We start from the raw sequence: 20152 nt of genomic DNA on the forward strand, positions 1-20152 counted from the left end.
GGTTTATTCAACACTGACATTGATTGCCTTGTGTGGATGATTTCCCTCTGAAGATTACAGCTGGAGATGATCTTTCCTTGATAGGATTTACTGCGTCAACAGAAGATGGTTGGTTCTTGGGTCCAGGTTTCATGCTGGATTTTGCAATGCTTTTCATCTGACAGTTGAAATGGAGAAGAATAAAACCGGGTCTCAAGGATGCAAAATCTGCAGGATGCAGTAGGATCAAAGAAACAATTGGTATGGTCCCTATTCCAGAGGTTCCTTATTACTTGCCTGGGGAAATGAAGAACATCAGTTGTCTTAATTCAATAGCCATGGGAGTATATAGAATCATTTATTCTCGACTGATCAGAGATGAGCTGAGGCAGGAAGCCATCCACGGAGCCAAGCAGCCAGCTTTGCCAAGCTTGGAGAGAAATCTGTCCTGCAGGAAGCTCTTGCTGAAGCAGTGCTTCAACGGGCTCCTGAGATTCCTAATTCTGGTTGCTTAGGTACGCAGAATCTGATAGCTGTGAGACTGTGGGTTACTACAGTACTGAAACGGATTCCTACTGTGACACTGGGCACTCGAGCTACAAAGCTATTTCCTGGGCCACAGATTGCCAACAGTGGAGTTGGTGTGGGGTACCAGTACACGTTACTGGAGATACTGTAAAGGAGATTAGTATTGCTCCTGACAAGCTCTTTAGGGAGGACATATGTTTACTGGAAAGAGCTGTTCATGAAGCTATGAGAAAGGGTTATCTTGTTTGGCACAGGTGTCAGAGTTTATGAGCAGAAACTTCTGTCAGTGACCGCATATATCACATAGCGAATACCTTCTATTGAAGAGTCCTTTGAAGAGGAGCAAAGCAGTTCCTAAGGGGACAAAGTGGTGACATGTTATTCAGGAAAACCACAAGCTGTCTAATGTTCTTGCCAGTAGGCAGAATGAAGTTGAGGTCCTCGGGTCTTTGGGAGAAGGAAAGTTATGCGTCTTGTGTTTGATAGGTTTGGTCCTGCGTCTTGGAAACTGGACGGAAGAGGAAAGTATACTGCAAAAGCATGAGTGATTGCAGGGGAGAAACCATACAGTTGCAAAGGATGTGGTCTGGGTTGGACTCCCAGTTTTGATGGAAAATTTGCATCTGCTTTGGGCTATTGCCTGCCAGTGTCTGTCGGATGGACTTCCTTAACTGTACTTGCTTATCGGTTTAAGTCCAGATTCTTGCTTTGCTCTGGAGTTAAACAGTTATGAGACCAGCAGTTTCAATGAGTTTGTAAGGCAGATATGAGACCAGCAGTTTCAATGAGTTTGTAAGGCAGACTGTCTCTGTGTCTGTTGTACGGGTGGGGTAGGGGTGGCTTACGAAGACAGGATTCCTAGAAAGAGTGAAATCCTGGCAGCATCTGTTCTGAAGCAGTTTTTACTTTCATCACAAGACCTTTAATGCTATCTCTCTTGGAAAGGGAAAACCTTCAAAAGATCAAACAGGTTAAAAACCTCACCAGTCTGCTGCTCACAGCATTCTGTGTGGCTTGCATTTTCCTCCTGAATTGGATTACAAAGTTTGCTTTATTGAGCTACACTTTGGGAATGTTGATCTGAGTCGTCAAAATTGGGTTTGTGCTATTATGAGCACCTCAGCAGCAGCTAGTAATGCACGAAGATACTGTTTAGTGTACATGCACAGTGGAAATGTGTGTAATTTTTTATGTGATGGTAATATCTCCTAAAAAAAATGGATTGTGTTTCATGGTGTGGTGGTTAATCTCCTCAAATGAACACCTACTTGTATAAAAACATTTTCCATGGTGTGTTCTCTTGCTTTCCAAGCCATTTTGGCTGCTTTTGGTAAAGAGCATCTCATAAGGGATCATGAAGCCATTGAAAAGCCATGTGGTCTATCCAGAAGAGGATCTGACTGTTTGGGAATGGTAAGGGAGACGAGTCTTTTAAACTGAATTTTGTCCTAGCTTTCCAAACTCTCAGCTTACAGCCTTCAGCAGTTTTCTGCTATAGTTTCATAGGTCTCCTAACAGCAACAAGGTGTGTGTGTAGTACATAAGCTTAAATCACTGATGTGTGCAAAGATGCTTGTAAGATGGAGATCACATGTCTTTTGGTGCAAATCTTTTCTGACTCTGGACGTCTGATGCTTGTTCTTTTGAGATGGTCCCCTGGAGTGTGATAAAGGTGCAACAGTGCAAACTCTTTTCAGTAATACTATTGGAACTGTAGTTCTTGAAGCTACACAATGACTGAGATGACCACAGTCAGCAGGAGCTGAAATCTTAACAGAGGAGAACTTACAACACCAATGATTTCTGCAAATATTGTTTTTCATACTTAAGTTTCTTATTTAAATCTGCTGACATATCTTTCCTCTTTCCTGTAGCCATCTTTGCATGCTCAGAAATGCATCCTACTGGAGAACTGAACGTGTACTTTATGTACCTGTACAATGTTTTATTCTGAGATCTGCCATGGAAAAAATACACAAGTTTGTGAAAATGTTGAAATTTGAAATGCAAACTCAGCCATGGTCAGATGAAAGTCCATGAACAGCTGTAGTGGTTGAACACGTTATCACCCTTTCAGCTAGAAATTAGTGACTTCACAGCTGAGCCTTTTGAAACAGCGTATAAATGTTCCTCATCCACTTCAGTGCAAAGTCATGTGCTTCAGTTTAAGCTGCTTATAGCATCTGTTTGAATTAGAAGAGTTGATATCCCCCCCCCGCCCCCCAAGGAAAGAGAACAACCAAACAGATGTTAGTGCCAGCTCAGCTGTAAGGGCAGTAAGGAACATCTGTAATATCTTTAAACAGCATGATGTTTCTTTGGAGGCTATCTAACAGTAGCTTTGGATATGTAGCTTTTTTTTTTGCAGTGCAACAATTTCCAGATATACTCTGGTGAGAACTCAAAAAAAAAAAAATCAGGCAGAAGATACATTAATAATCAAGAAGTGGTGGAGAAAAGATGGTACATAGTAAGGAGGTACAGAACTAGAAAGGCATGTTTTCTGGCATATTAAAATGAGGACATGTATGTACATTGTATAATATTCAGACTATTAGATGTGGCTACATTTTAGCTATAAAACAGCTGCATTTCTGTTCTAGTAGAATGGCGGAGTACAGTTTAACTTGCCTGAGATGGTTTAGTATCTGTAAGTTAGAGGAGGGATCTGAAGCTGAGAACAGAACACTGTGGCTTGACTTGTATTGCTAATGAACTGCAAGCAAGAGTAATTAGGTCAACAGGATGGGTATCTTTAAACATTGCAAGGCTCAGCAATAAGTAATTTTTCATGAAGCAAAGAGCAGTCCAGCTGTGCTGTGGAGAGTTCCAAGTTGTACCTTTCACTGATTGTAAGACCTTGAGTCAGAAGCTCAAATGATATAAGTGCACGTTGGCTGCCCCTAAGAAGTACGTGTCAAATGGATATGTGATCGTGTGGCTATGGGTGAAAAACTTTGGTCCTTCAGCTTCAGATAAAATGTGGCTTTAGGTCATTTGTGAGAGGTGTGAGCTTAGGATCACGGTCTCTCAGTTCACGTATTCTAGCCTGTCTCACCAAAGCCAATGGTAATGTTATCTCTTTGCTACCATTATTATGATTTTTTTTTTTCTGTTTTAAAAAAAGATGAGGAATAAGGAACGTTCTCGGACCTGCCCCAAAAAAGTGATCATGCTCTCTTCTTCCTCTCCACCTTCCTCTCCACCGTATCCCAGGCAGCAGGTGATTCGCTCTGCATGCTCTGTCCCTCTCTCTTCATTACTGCTTGTACAAGTGACTAGATCAGTTACTGGATATCCCATTTACAAATGCATTTCCAATTTTCTTTTTTCAGATGGTGATAGGGCTTTTTCAACCCCTTAGATTAGAAACACAGGTTGGCGTTAGCTCACCAGAAGTATGATTATGACGATTATCTGATGCACTGGAGACTGAGATTTTACTGTAGGGTAATTTGTAATTACTGTAGCCTTTTCCAGTTTTGAGTTGCAGCAAAATAGAAATTAAATGTTTGGAGTAGTGCAGGGAAAGAAAAGGCACATTTTCTCCGTCTCCTCTCTTCATTTAAACAAATGTGAATGAAAATTTGCCCTCATATTCATGAAACTTTCAGGATTACTTGTATGAAGTGCCTTTTTAGAGTGTTGTAGTGGCCTGTGCTTGTCCGATGTGGTCTGTTTCCCCCACACCCAAGCCTTTGTCTCACAAGAGTTTGTGTTCAGTCTGTCTAAGTTTGAATTTGAAGCAGTGAGAGCTGTTCTGAACAGAATGCGTAAAGTGCATCTAGATGTTTGTGCACGTGTTTGTTGTTCTTCTAGTTAAATTCTGCCTGAAATCCTTTAGTATTTGTGTCTCGTTGTACATGGTCATTGTGCTTCTTTGAGTTGTATCTTTTCTTAATTTTTGTTTTGTTTTCCTAGTGCAGTAATAAATTCCACTCTTCCCTGATCAATCCTGAACTAACCTTGAGGTGATAAAAAGGCAGCTGCAGTTCCATAGACCTCCCATAACTTTAAATAGTACAAATAAATTTCCCCATAGGTGGAGAATGTTTCTTTGCTGAACATTTGTATTCCTATAAACTCTCTAAAGGCATGTTACCTTTTAGCAGAGTAGAGAAGACTTATTCTTGGACATAAAGTTTGACTTGCCTTATTGCTGTGATTTCTCAGTGTTGTTGCATGTTATATTTAATCTGGTCTAATTATTGTCAGCCTCTGGAGCACACATTCTCCACTGCATCGCTGGTGTCTGCATCTGCAAGATAGGTCAGGTCTGCTTACTGATCTGATTTAAAACTGTCCTGACAAAAAAGTGGTTAGTTTTTTGGCACGCTGTGGACAGCATGGTGCAAGAAAAAGGATACAGGAATGGACATCTAGGTAGAATGGGTGGGGAAAGCTCTTTTCTTAGCAAAACCCGCATTTAAACTGAATTGAGTGTAATTTATCAGGTGATGTGATAGCTAGCTGCCTTCCTCTTGTCAACATCCTTTGAAAATTTTGACAGATACATTTTATGTGCGAAGAAAGGTTTTCCCCAAGCTTACAGATAGAGAAACTAAGGCAGTTAAATGCTGAGTTTTACTTTTTAATCTGTGGCATGGGATTCATTTTCCATATAGAGAAATTGGCTTTCAGTCACTAAGGACCCCTTAGCTCTCTATTTTCTCTCCCTAGCTTCTTCAAGTGTTTGTTTGTCCTGTGTCTTTTTGGTTGCCTAGTTTAGTTGTGAGAGTGAACTCCTGCTGGGTCCGAGTGTACTTTGACCATTTTGTACATTGTGTCCTGTAGGAAACTTTTTTTGCATGTCTTCTTGCTCAAACAAATAATTAAAAAAATTTTGGCTTCCTCCTTTTAACTCTGAGGAATTTTTACCCCCTGTGCTACAGAACTGATCTATTAGACTCAGTTGAGAGGAGTCTGCTTTCGGAGACATTCTTTTTCCCTTAGGAATGATTTCTTTTCCTGAAATTGTCTTGGCCCAGGCCTCATAGCGAGTCAGATGGATCTATGTCCTTGTTACACTGATGTCTTTTAAAACCTGTACCTCTGCGCTCCTAATGCATTCATTCTGCCACTTCTTTTAAACTTTCTATTTCCTTCCTTTGATCTAACATCACAGTATGAGTTCTATTGAGTGACTTATCTTTATCATACTAACTTCATTACATTGTGGTACTATATTGTGGTTTACTGGCCTAATATGGATATATATGGACTGTTTTTTAAAATTTTCCCTACAGGATCCATGTTGTTATTGCCAGTTTTAGAATATTCTTCTTAATAAACTGTTCTGCTATCATTATGGCCTCTTTTCTGCCTGCATCAGAAGAAAAATCAGATCAAGTGTGTTTTGATTAGGAAGTTGGTCTGTGGTTGTTATTAAGCTCATAATTTTTGCCTGCAGAGAAACAGGGAACCTGGTGCCGACTCTCCCGGGGAGCAGAGTCCCAGACAGGAAAGGGTAAAGAGCATGAACAAATAGCATGGATGCTGATGACACAAGGCTGTGGTGGATGTGTGTAATACGGAGGGCAACTGTACTGGGTAGTGAAACACACTTATCCTAATGCTGCTGTTAACATGCTGGAACTGCTGAGAGTTAATTGGGAGTGATTATTTCTGTGTGATACCCACATAAATGCATAACAAGCCTTCATCAACAATTTGCTATATGCTTTTATTTTGCTGTAGATCTATCACTTAAGCTCTTCCCATTCTTCTTTTTCTCTTACACCTCTTTATTGAAGTATGCTGTGGCTGTAGCAGAACAAGAAGAGTTATGTTTTGTGCTAATTCATGCAAACATGGTTGCATTGTTTCCACTGCTTGCTTTCTGGATGGTTAAACAACTGGCATTCCATCCTGCCTCCTACAGGCCAAAGTAAAAGGAAAAACGATGAGGCATTATTTAGCACAGAGGCTTTGAAGCCTTCTTAACAATGAAATATTCAATGGTCTGTCTGAATGGCTCAGTATTATACAGAAGCATGGTAATAGAAAAGATAGGCACTCAGAAGAATTGGTTGATTTGAATTCATATTGACAAATTAATTGACATTCCAGTAAAGGCTTTGAATGAATTAAGTCATAAGTGGTAGCCAGCTATAAAACTGTTGCAACTTTCAGAATGTGTTCCAACAAAAGACTCTTGTGGCCCGAATGTTTTCTGACAGGCAGTAGAAAATGAATAAGCGTGTGTCCGCAGTGACACAGAAGCCCACAGCTTTATAATAGGCCCTAGTTTTAGTGAAAATGATGTAGTAGGAAGGAGTAGGTGGAACTGAAAGCAGCTGAAAGTAGAGAGTATTATAAATGTATCTGAATGGGAAAAGTGTTTCTCATAAATTGGGTGTAAACCCAATTTTCTGTTCTGCTTTGGAGGACAGCTAGCAATATGTAGCAGCACCCTGGCATTCTTGACAGATTAAGCCTGAGGTTTCTTCATGCACACGTTTGTAGTTCCTGGTCCATTTACTTTTGAACTCTACAAACAAATTAGCTGAAGGCTGTGTGATATTGCCGGTGATACTCCTGTCCTGTACATCAGGCCACAAGCCAAGTCTTTTTTCCATGTCACTAAGTACACCACACAACAGTCTAAGAAGATTGATATGAAAGACCAGAAGAGCAGAGATGTCAAATATTGTGCCTGGGATGTGTTGCCATGGCAGTGCAGCAAGAACAAGTAGGGCAGTGAAGTTGCAGAAGTAAAACTGGCAACTTCTGTGATAGTTTGGTTTTGCTGTGCTGTGTTTCAGCCAGCCAGTCTCATTAAGCATCCTCTCTTTGGTAAGCACAGCATTCACTTTTCATATACCAGTGGAGATGAACTCATTCTTTGAGAACTGAAGTACATTACCCTAAAAAAAGTGTTTTTGTGTACAAAATCTGAGAAACACAGGTATGTGCAGGTTTACATATGTAAAGGAAGTCCTTGAGAATTGAGAACTATGGTGAAATAAGTTGGTAAATAAGCTCCTTTGTGCATGATATAAAGCACCCCCCCCCCCCCCTTTTTTTTTTCTTTTCTTTTTTTTTGGATGGTTATGCCAGAGAGAGAGGCACACGCTTGTTTGGTTTTGGCTGCAGCAGTCCTAACTAGGAGAGTTGTGAATAACGACTAATTCAACTATTTTTTCTTGGCCTTGAGGGTCAAAACTTAGCACTTTGTTAGAACAGTACACATTGGAAAGAAATAATTTCCATTTATGGAAATAAAAACAGTCGGCACAGGGGAGCTCCTCTTACTGTTCTGCATGTGAATTTCATACCTTTTGTCTGGCATTTCAGTGTCTGTTCCTTTTGGGGCTTTTTTTTTTGCTGGTTTGTTTACTTCCTCCCTCCTTCCTCATCTCACAGAGATCTCCTCGTTTATTTTCTGATGACCAAGTGCCTGAGAATGTTGAGCAAAGGGCATGTCAGCTGGCTGCCCTCCTGGAGTCCAGACCTGCAGTGAGGCATCAGGTGACTACAGCCGTGCCTATCTGGTATCCTGTATTAGTGTGGGATTCTGGGTAGCGGTGACATCTGGGTTCAGAGGGACAGAAGAATTCACCAAAATACGATGACCATTGCTATAGAGTCATGTGGTTAAAAAGACATGGTCAAGTCTATTTTGTGTAGTGTTTTTATCCTACTTGCCAGTTCTTAACTGTCTCCTTGTTTGATGAATGACAATGTTTCTGTTTCTCAAAACATAATATAAGCAATAAGGTAAAAAACAGCCTCCAAGCTTCAGAGTACATGCTGAAAGCCAGCTGCACTCCAGATCAAATCATCTCACAGTGGTCGTTTACCGGTCAGTTGCTCACAAATTTTACTTGCTTCTGGAAGCAAGAACATTCGCATTTTCCAAGCATAATTCCTGGCTCTGAGGTACTACTTTTGTGTCCATGCTTCCTGTGTACTTATTTCCAACAGTAGAGTTGGCAGCTTGTGCAGATTTTCTTTGACGCCAGTGTACACTTTTGTTTTGTTTTGGTTTTGTGCTTAATTTTCTCTCCAGTGTGTCGTCTTTGGCATATGGGAGCATACCAGTTTGTACAGTGGTTTCTTTAGTTTCTAGTTGCTTGCCCCTATCTCTCTGTTCAGTTATCTTCAACAGCATTTGGCAAACTGGAGAGTGCTTTTGGAAAACACCATCTGCATAAGTGATTTTTTTTCATAACTTATTGTTTTGAGTTATCCATCCAAAATCAAGCTCTCTTCTTGGGCCGGAGTATAAACAATCCCAGAACTTTTGCTGGTGGGCATAACTTTTCCAAGCCATGTCAAAAGGAAATTTTATAATATTTAGGTCACTTTCCATTGCTGTTCTTTTGGGCATGCTGTCTTTGATGATAATTAAAGTCAGTGAAGCTGTTCTCGAGGAAGGAAGAGTGAACCTTTGGCTGGATTTGAGATGGAATTTGGGAACATAGAAGAAACCATGAAAGATGGGGTAAAAAGACTAATTTAAACGTATTACCATTCATTTGTTAACGGGTGACACAACTGAAGATCTCGGGCATGCTCATGTGCATGTCCTTACTCAGTTGAAATGATGATACAGAAATGAACATCTAGACCAAAACATCTTGCTCCTACCTTTTGTGTTGCTCTCTAGCATTTGTAAGCTCCTTTTGAGGGTGGAAAAGATTAACAGCATTACAATGCAAAGATAGACATTACTTTTGAAACTATGTAATTTCTGTATAGTGCAGAATTAAGGAGGAGAGAAAACAGGGGAGACGGAGAACACAAAGTAGAGGAAAGGATAAAGTGGGTAGGGCAGAGGAAAAAAGAGGAAACAGATGTTGGAACACTGCAGGCAATGATAGATTACGATGTGGGATTTAAGGGAAAAAAACAAGAAAAACAGTAGTAAGAGAAAGAAAGCTTAGCAAAGAAAGACATTTTCAGAAAAGAAGTTTGATTAAATGTTGATGATCTTAAATACAGAAAATCTGTGTATAAAGTGAAGTTGTATTTCTTTAAATTGGGGAAATTGTGAAAGCCAAGCTATTTTCCATTTTTTCCCCGGTAGGTTTAATCTTGAGGCTAGGCTATTCTAAGTGGCTAGAAATAGCTATTTTCGTGGGTCATGCAGCTACATCGACATTTATTTTTCCTTTTTATAACAGAAAACATAATTTTCTTGTAAAAGAGGGTCAAATATTTGAAAGTTGCATAATTTTTCTTTCCAGATTATAATTTCTAGGAATGCACAGTTTCTACCAGCGCTATTTGTCTGATACTTCCGGCTATTGGGTTTTTCCTATTTACGTTAAGTATTTCTTGGGAGACAGACATAATGAGCCATAGAGATAATGAGAGGGGTACGTTGGAAGACCAAATTTTGAGTTCTTCTGTGAGGGACCAGTTTCAGAAGGATACAAATTCTCAGTTTGGGATTTATGGTTTGCCGTTTGATAAGCAAGAACAGCAGATTGGTTTATATTGTTTCATTCTTTTTAGCGTGATGTTTCCAATCTGCTTACAGTAAATTTTAGGTTGGAAATTTGCTGCTAATTACTGGCAATGCATACAAGTTAATTTCTTTCTCTTCCATCCCCAAGGAGAGCGGGCTTTTGGTTTATATAGTTAAAATATAGAAAAGGTCTCACATGGCTTGAAATACAATTTTAGTGTCTTGGGCCAGTAATGCAGAACAATGGGAGATACAGGAGGAGCAGAGGAAATTGATTTGGGATCTTTGCCAGTGGCTTAGTTGGTTGGGTTACAGGAGGCTGGACATCTGTGGAAGTAGGTAACTGCTTCCAAATGGTCTTAAATAACTTAAAACCCAGTAAAGAGCGAATTAAGAATAACTTACTCTGCCTCACTAGGGAGACGGTGAAGATACACTGGACATTTTTCTCCGAGTTTTCCTGCAAGAGTCTTTAAGAAATTTTTTTTAATGGTGGGCAGAAGGGCCTGAGGTTTTTTTTTCTTCTCTCTTCCCTCTGTAGCCATGTATGATTGTTTTGATTCTTATTTTATTTTTTAGCCTGAGACTGAACCGTCTCGCCGATTCTTTGTTGACCAGTGGGAGCTCTCCCTTAGCCTCCGTTCTTCTAATCGCCCTTCTTCACCTTCATCTGACTCTCTTCGACAGGTAGCATTAGCCTGAGCATTGCAAGGTGCACTCAGCTGTGTTCGCTTGCTGCACCCTGGTCCCACCAGCCAAGGACACACCACAAGAGATGGCTAGGCTTGCAATGCTTCACCTGCAGAATGCAATGTCTGTGCGTATTCATGCACAAACGAGAAGCCAGAGGCAACCTGTGGCGTAGCTTGGTTATTGTCAGCCATAAAGCAGTTTAAATATATTTAACGTTTGGTGTAAATGAAAAGCTTGTGGTACATCTCACTCTGAAATCAGTTTTTTTTGAGCGCTGATAGTCCTTCTGGCTTTGCAGTAAAGCTTTCTTGTTTTGCTTGCTGCTTCTGTTGAGATCTTGGGCCAAACTACAGAATGTCTTTGTGCATATATGCTTAATGGACAGCGTGAAATAGAAAGTACTTTGGCTTTCTGATGAATCACTGAGAATTTGAACTAGTTGCAGTTGTCATACATAAACACCAGGAACTTGATTTGACCTAAGCCGGAGTGGGTTCTTTGCCCACTCTTGAAAATGTTGCAGAACGTTGTATATCTTGAAGGCTTTTGCCCACGGGAGAAAAGATAAAATGCTTCATTTAAAACCTAGTATTAGGCCAGATGTGATGTATAGCAAAAAAGCAAAACAAAACAGAAACACAGAACCCCAAATGAAAAATTCAGCAACTAAATTTCCCACACCAAATAGTCCAAGGTATTGTGAGTTAAGATTAGCATAATCACTTGTTAAGCATGGAACTTCATATGTGCCGGTAGAAATGTAAAGATCCTGAAGCATCTGCAGTTAAGGTTGGACGAAGGTTTCCAATCAAAACTTGTTCAGTGGAAACCTGGTTCAGCTAAAACAAAATTTTTCTCATGGAAAAGCTTGAACTGTCTTTTAAGAAAACTTAAAAAGCCTCAAAGGTTTCTGGTCTTTTAGAGGAAAATGGAAAACTCTTGGCCAAATGATTATGGTTGCCATTGAAGATCAGCATTGAATGAAAGGAAGAAAATTTTCCCAGCGGGCAGCATTTTAAAATGTAATATTTGACAAGATATGATGTATGACATTTGAAAAGCAATGGCACTGAAAGACCTGGAAAATTTTGGAAGACAAATCATGTGTTATTTCTTGCATATATAAATACTGTGGGTGCTCTGCATTTTGGGGTGGAATCAGTAGACAGGTAGAAGTTCTTTCTGGGTAGAAATAAACCCTCATTACTGCAGTGGCACAGAGCTTAAGAAATTCGGACTTCAGTGATAGCAGTGGTAATCTCTGATGGCTGAGCACTCTATTTTCAAAATCTTTTTCCTCAAAGTACCACCCATTCTGTGGTGAATTTCAGTTTTTGTGATGCTTGCTGCTGCTCTCATGTCTGAACATGTGAAGGTCTTAAACATTCCTAAACGGCTAATAACTACACGTATGAAATTTATGCTGTTTTATTAGTTGTGGGAAGTAACTAGTGTGCTTCAAACAAGTTCTGCTATATGAGTAACAGGGGTTTTGAGATACAACTTTAGTCCTTTCCTTCAGAATACTGTTATCCTTGGTATTTTACACTTGCCAGAAGCTGGAGTTCCTCTCTGATGATCCTTCATTTGCTGAGGAGACTCCAGCTAGAAACATTTATAGAGCTTCTTAGTCTGGAAAAGGAAAATTGCTTGGCGTACCCCTTGCTGCTCTGAGTCAAATACATGGCATTTGCAGTGTGATTGAGCTAACAGGGTTGTAGCCACGTAATTTTCTTAACCATGTAATTATTGCCAACGGTTGTAAGTATTTCCTGTGAAAAACACTTCCTCTGCTCCTGCAGTGACTGAACTTGGCTTGCAAACATTCATTTTGTACCATCTAAGGTAACAGCCAACCTGCCTAGATTTCTCGGAATACTGGAGGGTTTTTAGATATCCAAAGTTATGAGCTCAGTCAATACCCATGATGGAGAAAAGCCTAGTCATAAAGCAGTGTTCACAGTTGAACAAGTATATGTTCCAGATGTATGCAAGTATGGCTTTAATGCATTGGATGAGGCTCTTGCATCTTTTTTCATATAAACCTCTATGTATTTTTAGCATTGGAAGAATTATTTTTGAATCCCTGTGAGTTCCTTAGTTAAGGATTTCTTCCTGCTCTATGAATGCTCTGTAAATGATTTCTTTCCAGTTGTTAAGCATATAAATATGCTGTTGTGACCAGCATGGTACACTAGACTATGTAATGTGTCTTCTAAAAGATCTTTGTTTCTGATGCCAATTTTACCTGGAACCTAAAATCTTAACCTATATTTGGCCTTGTCTTTGAGAAGTGTCTATGCTCAGGTTTCCAGGTGCAAAATACCCCACAAGCAAAAATAAGATCTGCTTTCTTCATCATCATCATAGTATTTCTAGAGCAGTTACAGAAGGCAAAATGCAAGCCTTCTTTACTGTTGTTACAGTTGATCCTGGACTGTACTGGTGATTTCTGATGACACTAGTAGCTTTGCTATTACTACTTGTCACTTCATATTGTCCACTGTCTTGGCATGATTTGACCTTTCTGCACCTTTTCACCACCTAACCTATTATCATTTTAGTCATTTTTTAATTTGATTTTTTTTCCTTTTCTCACTGCCCTATTGTTTTATTCCATCCATCTGGTAGAAGTATATAAAGATGTACACAGGCGGAGTGAGCTCATTGGCTGAGCAGATAGCCAATCAGCTTCAAAGGAAAGAGCAACCCAAAACCCTTCTAGACAAGAAGGAACTGGTAAGACGATGTACAGAAGATGATGCGTGTTTGTGATTAGATGTACTGTAGATCTGAAATATTGTGAGTGTCCAGTTGTTACTACCACTGATGGAATCTGTCATAGCTTTGTGAAAGACTTAATTTCCCTTTCTCCATCTGCCCTCACTCTTGTCCTCATTTTCCTTGCAAAATCTTTTAACCTAATCTCAGCATCCAAGAGTTGTGCATAAACGTTTGAGAAACTGCTTGCCCTATTTATCATGATGTGTTTGATCCACTGGAGCCACTTCTGCGTTATTGTTTTCTGGAGGAGATACTGATTTTGATAATGTAGGTCTAAGAGTTGCTGTTTGAGGGATTTCTAATGGCTTTGACTTTCCATCATATGCCTCCTTCAGTCATTTATTTCAAGGTTGTTATTAATTAGTACTGGTGTCCACTCTTCCATCCAGAGCTTATTTTACTCCTGACACATGTAGGCATGGCACCCTAGGACCTTCTTCCTTGGACAGTAAGGTTAGTTTTTGGTGTCCTGGTTAGACCTGTGAATTGTGTCCAAGAACTGCAGCATCCATGTGTGAAAAACTGCAGCATCCAAATGCTCCTGTATCCGCATAAATGAAGAGAAAATATAACCATGCAATCTTGGTGAGGCTGGACACACACAAATTTAGCCATGCCTATTTCTGTCTAGGGCTCGCTCAAAAAGGAGTTCCCCCAAAACCTGGGAGGCAGTGATGTCTGTTACTTCTGCCGCAAGCGAGTCTATGTGATGGAAAGGCTGAGTGCTGAAGGCAAGTTCTTCCACCGCAGTTGCTTCAAGTGTGAATACTGTGCAACGACTCTGCGCTTGTCATCTTACGCCTATGATATTGAAGATGGTAAGAGAAATTGCCTTTTTGTCGGAATTCTCTTAACTGTCCTGGAAGTCTGTCTAGTGATTTCAGCTCTCTCTTTGCTTAAAAATTGTTTGGTGAGTTAGGGAAGAGAGTAACTTCCGTTCCAAAGACGCCATCTTTCAAACTGTTAAAACTGTATGGATTTCCTGTGGCCAGGTCATGCTGGCAGCAAAATAACTGAGCTGTTAGGCATTAATTTAACATAACAGCTGCTAAAATGCAAAGAAACAAATAGTGGTTGGGGGCTTTAAAAGGGTTTGGAGGCCAAGTTCAAAGGCTAGACCCTTTACTCTTACTTCAGTACCGTCAAATGAGGAAACTCTTAGTGTTTAATACCACTTAAGAGAAAATAACATGTTGGAAACAAATGGAGCCAGCTTTTTCTTCTTGAAGACATCGCAACTGTCCAACTCTGTATGTTTATTTTAGATGAACTAAAATAGGAATTTTATAATCAGAGGCTGTGGTAATAGCTCATTACAGACTAAGTTCTGTTTATATAGCAAAAAATGGAACATCGAAGTTGAGTAGAGGTAAGTCAATGTTATATATACAGAGAAAGTGTTGAAGTAGTTACTGAAGACTCAGTAATGACTCTTGTTTTCTGTATCTGATAGACTGAGAAGGAAGCAATATGATTACAAAACTTGCTGATGACTCAGTTAACAGAATCTAACATGCTAAGAATTAAGGGAAGCTTCAGATATACCTAACATATTTGAGAAACCAGACAATATGGCAGCAGATGAAACTCAATTTATCAACAAAGTGTGCATATTGAAAGTAATTATTTGAAATCACACATCACTGGTGAAGAGTAATCTCCTAAGAGTAGCAATGTGTTGCATTCTTTGCTTGAGCAGTGATTGACAGAAATTTCATGTTTTCTGAAGAAAAAATATGAGAAAGTATCTCAGATAAACCTTTATTTACATCAGTAGGTATGCCTTTATTTTCTTCCACAGCTGCCATTTATCTTTACTCCTATCTCAATAAAACATATGTGCGAAATGATGTAAAACTAGCGAGAGGTTAGGTGGAAAGGATTCTATACCAGACATGATGATGTAGAAACGAAAATCACAGGAGAAAAGTGTTAGTACTGATAGTTTTCCCCACTCATTGAGGCAAAGATGAAGTAAAAATTGTAAACTGATATGCTACAGGATGAAACTCCAGAATATTCTACTGCTGATTGAAATGTTATAAAATTGATAGGTGTCTACTGTGTGTAGCTAGGAAGAATCTTTTTGCATATGCTGGGTAGAATAATGGCCATGGAAACACCATCTAGGCTTAAGGGGCAAAAAGAACCAAAATGATGTATTGATGATGCATTATATTATGACTTAATGGACTTGCTCGGTCATGAAGAGTTGAGGAAACTTAGAATCATCAAACCCATCTCCCAGTAAGGAATAAAAACCCCATTATTACTTGGCCGGAAGGTCAGCAGACTTGGCATGTGGATTTAAAGGGGCCAATGATAATTTTGAAATCAACATCTAAAAGTAAAAGCTTCACCAGTAATCAAAGTTGGGGGAAAATCATTTTTTGAGCGCTGCTGTTATTTTGGGCATTCACAAGTAACTGCGTATCTGATTATATGATTAGCAATAACAGACTGAGCTCCTCTGTCAGCTCTATGGACTGAAACAGTTTTCGTTACCAGACTAGTGATTCCCTCTGCCAGGAAGCTTATGTATGCATTTATGGCCAGATAGTTCTCAATGAAGCAAATACAAAGCTCGGAGTTTCAGCACTGTTACAGCATTGATTCTGAAATGATATTACATGCCTAATGCTTGTGTATGTATATGAAGCAGATATGGCCAAACAGAAATATGTGGTATCCCATCTAATCTAATAATTGTGAAGATATAGCTTGTATTTCATTCTGAGTTTTCTTTGAGAGAAAAAATAACAAAGCTATACATGCATTGTTGCTATTCATCTAGCTGTTTGGACTGATGAGTGTTCTGCAGCATTCTGCAGTCAGTGTCCGGTTTTAGGCTTCAAAGTCTGAGAATTTTTATGTAAGAGCTTTTCTGTTGTTGCTCTCCTCAGGCAATTTGAAAGAGCAGTTTTTGGAAACAGTAAATATTAAGAAATGTTTATTTAGGCAGAGACTTATCGAAAGATAGGATTTCTCACTTTTCCATCGTAAAACAAAGCATTGTGCAAATACGAGTCCAGAGAAACTAAGAGGAGGGGACAAAGGTCAGAATAGAGGTTTGGAACGCATAGCAAAGCAGTAGGGATGCTGTGGGCTGCATATACCGAGCAGGATACGCTCACGAAGGTACACTGGAAGATAATTATGTGCCAGCCATTTGCTGCTATTATTATTATTTGTATTATGGTATTACTAGCGCTGCTTTGGCTTCCTGATAGTGTTCAGATGCTGGTGAAAACCCATGTAGACTTCTGGGGTGTTACTAAACCAGTAGTATCACAAAAGGTCTTAATTGTGAAAATGAATCACTGGTTGATTGTCCTTTTCACAAGTAGCTGCTGTGCATTTTTAGAGATGGTTCTTTGGGAGTTAACGTTGTCCTCTCCCACTTTCCTCTGCTGGTTGTATTCATTCTTGCTTTTTCCAAAAGTGCTTCTGCCAGCTTTTCATGTGATGATTTCTTTGTTCCTCACACACTGCCGCATTGTTAGCATGTGATACCACACAAGCCTCACAGCTTTGCTTTGGTGTTTGATAGGATTTTAAGCTAAATGGCTGTCAGGCACCCAATGGAAAGGAGGCTAGCTAGGAGGGGGAGAGAGGAGGGCTGGAGTTAAAACTTGAGCTAGTGTTTGCCTCCATGTGTGGTGAATAAACTAGATGGAGCAACAGGAATGGCAGCAGAAAATAAGTTGCAGTGAGGTGGACACTTATATTGTGCTAAACTGCTGTGTTCTCATTGCTGACTGTCATTCGTGTTTTATCTGCAGGTAAATTCTACTGTAAGCCTCACTACTGTTACCGACTCTCTGGTTATGCTCAAAGGAAGAGGCCAGCAGTGGGTCCTCTGTCAGGAAAGGTAACTCATTATTTTCATCTAACATGTCATGTTAATAGGTTTTGATTCTTTACATTGAAAAAGTAAATATGCTGAGTTTTTTTCAGAAAGTAGAAAAATTCAGAGTGCATTGAGTTGCTTTTTTATGTCATGAGATCTTGCAGTTCTATAAATTTTATTTAAAAGCAGTTCCTTTACCACTTCTCTTTTCATGGTTCTTATTTTAAAATAATGTACTGTCCCATTCAGAACAGGATTTTGATTTGTTTTCTTGTCAGCTGAAACACTAAGTCAGTCCATGCAGAGACTAAATGAATTATAGTACCAGTTTTGGTTTTGCTTTCTTTCTCTATGGTTTTTCTTAAGATGAAACAAATTATTTGCATTTCTTTTGAAACTTGAAGCTCTACCCGACTTGCATAGGCTACGAAGACGACCTGCCTTCATTTCTGAAGGTTTTATGTGAGTTAATGGGAACCTGTGTGGAAAGAAAAGATATCCTTTTTCCTATACTATTGTAATGGAAGCATTTGTGCTTTAAATACAGGATAAAGATCCACTGTATAATACAGAAAAATTTCCCAGCTTTTGTCATTACAGTCCAAGGCACTTGATTCTCTCCTCAACCCCCTTTTCAGTATTTTTTGCATACTCTGTCTGAGCAAACTATATGGTAGTCTCTTAACAAGTTCTGTTAAGCTTGTATGCTACAAACTCTCCTTCCTCCTTAAATTATATTTTCCTCTGTGGTAGTGGTGGTGCTTGTCTTTTTGCCTGTTTGTCGGGTTTTATTAGTACAAGCTGAAGCTGTACTCCTCCTTTTTTTTTTTTTTGGAAGGATAAGGGATCCATCACAGTATTTGTGCCATACTTCCTGCCAAAAATAAAGACTAAAAACGGTACTTGTTTTATTTCCCAGATGAGCAGACTTCAGGGATCTTACTGCTTTGACTTTCTTGGATGTCCAGCTTGTTTTTCAGAGCTTTAATAAAGCCATAAATTGAGAATGAACATACTTAGTTCCGACCTTGCCTTATGTGATGATTAAGGGGTATCTTAATTGCGAGAGGGATGTCTTCCAAGTTCAACGTGTTCAGTACATATAACCTCACATGGAAAAAAAAGAGTATTGCTGAGGCATTGTCAATTTTACTATGAATTTAATTTCCCCCTCATTCTTACAGGACACCAAAGGACCTCTGCAGGACGCCATGGCAAGTGATGGAAGCGGACGGGCAAATACCATCGCCGCCGCAGCAGAGAGGGCCCCAGGTAGCTCCGCTTCCTTCTTTAGCAGGGTGGTGCAGTACTCTCTCGGCCTCTTTGACAGAGTTAGGGTGGCAAGCCAGCGCCTGCAAAGCACAGTTTCCTCGATCGGGCACCAGGTAGCCCAGAACCCTTTGGACTCCTTTTTCATGTGTCAGCTGATGGCTTTTGGGGTTCCCTTTCTCTATGTCCAGTCAGAAGTTCTTGTGCAGATCCTAGGGGAATTCTGTGGGCAGCCTGCTGACCAGTAAGAATTAATGTGACCCAACTTTGAGCTGTATAATTCGTGTGATTTTGGGGTGCTGTGTGAATTCCGTGCGTTACGTGAAAGTCTCTATATATTATTTTGCACTGTGGCTTTGGGGCCTAGATGTTCTCAGTCCTTTCAAGGACATTATCTGGAAGAATTCCAGGAAAACACAGATGCTTGGTTGAGGGTCTCCTCTGAGTGGGCCCAGATAAAGAGCCCTGGTCTGTAATGTATACAGCTCAGTGTTAGTGAAGTTAAAAGTTCTTCTGATGGACTGGAATAACTCTCAAACTGGATTTCTGTGTTTGCCTGAATTCTGGGTGTGGTTTCTTGTTCTCCCAAGCTTCTCTTCATTAATCTGGTACTTGAATGGGAAAGATCCCATTATCTCTGGATTGTTTCTCCTTTGGAATTCTGGGTGTCTCTGACAGTTAATGGGATCGGATTCCTTAAACCCCTTGAATTTCGTGGTGCTGGCAGGTCATGGCGCTCTTCCCTCACTGCCAGAATCTGTGCTGCTCCTAGCCATGGCTTTGGGAATGGGGTGGTGAATGTATGTGTCTTACTGTGAAGTAGTTTTGCCTTTTAACTTGAAATTCTAATTCCTTCTAACATGGGAGAAGTGTCTGTGCTACAAATGCTCGTTTGCCCAGCCCCTAAGTGCTCGTTTAGTGATGTCAGAAAAAGGAAGAGATTTGCTTCCTAATATTTGTTCCGGAACACTATAGATAAACTAAATCAGCTGCTTTTAGAGACAGAACATACTCTAGAGCAACACTTTGAGAAAAGAACGTTTTCACAGTGCTAGTTGAAAAAAGACCCTAACAACATGCAGGCAAATAAAAATCATGCTTTTGTTTGACTTTATGTATTATTCTTACAAATGTTTCTAAGATTGTAACTGAATGCAGTCCAACAGAAATTTATTCTTAGTGTGTGCAGTTGATTCTTGAAGTGTAGTTACTTTCATGGTTTCCTCTTTTGTTTGTGTGGAATTTCCATATGGCAAAATGGAGGAAAGGGAAAAGGTATGGAAGAATGACATTTGCAAAATGCTGTGGACAGATGGGATAACTACAGCATTTTTTGTGCAACTGGATAGACTTAAAATTGCTTTCTCTAAAAGTTAAGAGATTTTTTTTTTTTTAGCTGGAGCATATTCATTAAGATGAATGGAAACAAAATATTTCTTGGAGCATAGGGCATCTGATGTGAGAATAGGATGGTTTATGGAGTGAAGCCATTGGTGATGTGAAGTGGAAGAAGGAGAGTTTAGAGAGAGAGAGAGAGATATCTCAATGAGTTTATCATAGCAATTGTTGGCAGAAACTCTCCTTCCTCTGATTTAGTCCTTCCAACTGATAAAATTTAATTACTCACTTTTTAT

The 20152-nt window shown here is 39.7% G+C and overlaps 1 protein-coding gene across 8 annotated transcripts in view; it reads left to right on the forward strand.

The window, feature by feature from the left end:
• MICAL3 (microtubule associated monooxygenase, calponin and LIM domain containing 3) overlaps positions 1-20152 on the forward strand; it is a 165981-nt gene that overhangs the window by 74928 nt on the left and 70901 nt on the right. For 7 of the 8 annotated variants that reach the window (XR_014228069.1, XM_082310800.1, XM_082310794.1 and 4 more), the window contains 3 exons: positions 14031-14217; positions 17182-17270; positions 18434-18521. Coding sequence is in view for 7 of the 8 variants with exons in the window: in XM_082310800.1 (XP_082166926.1) it covers positions 14031-14217; positions 17182-17270; positions 18434-18521 (364 nt within the window). In the remaining variant the exon portion in view is untranslated. The remainder of the gene's footprint in view (positions 1-14030; positions 14218-17181; positions 17271-18433; positions 18522-20152) is intronic. The other variant, XM_082310799.1, reaches the window with a different exon arrangement.

Source organism: Platalea leucorodia (genome assembly GCF_965183815.1).
Source record: "Platalea leucorodia genome assembly, chromosome: 4".
NCBI lineage: Eukaryota > Metazoa > Chordata > Aves > Pelecaniformes > Threskiornithidae > Platalea > Platalea leucorodia.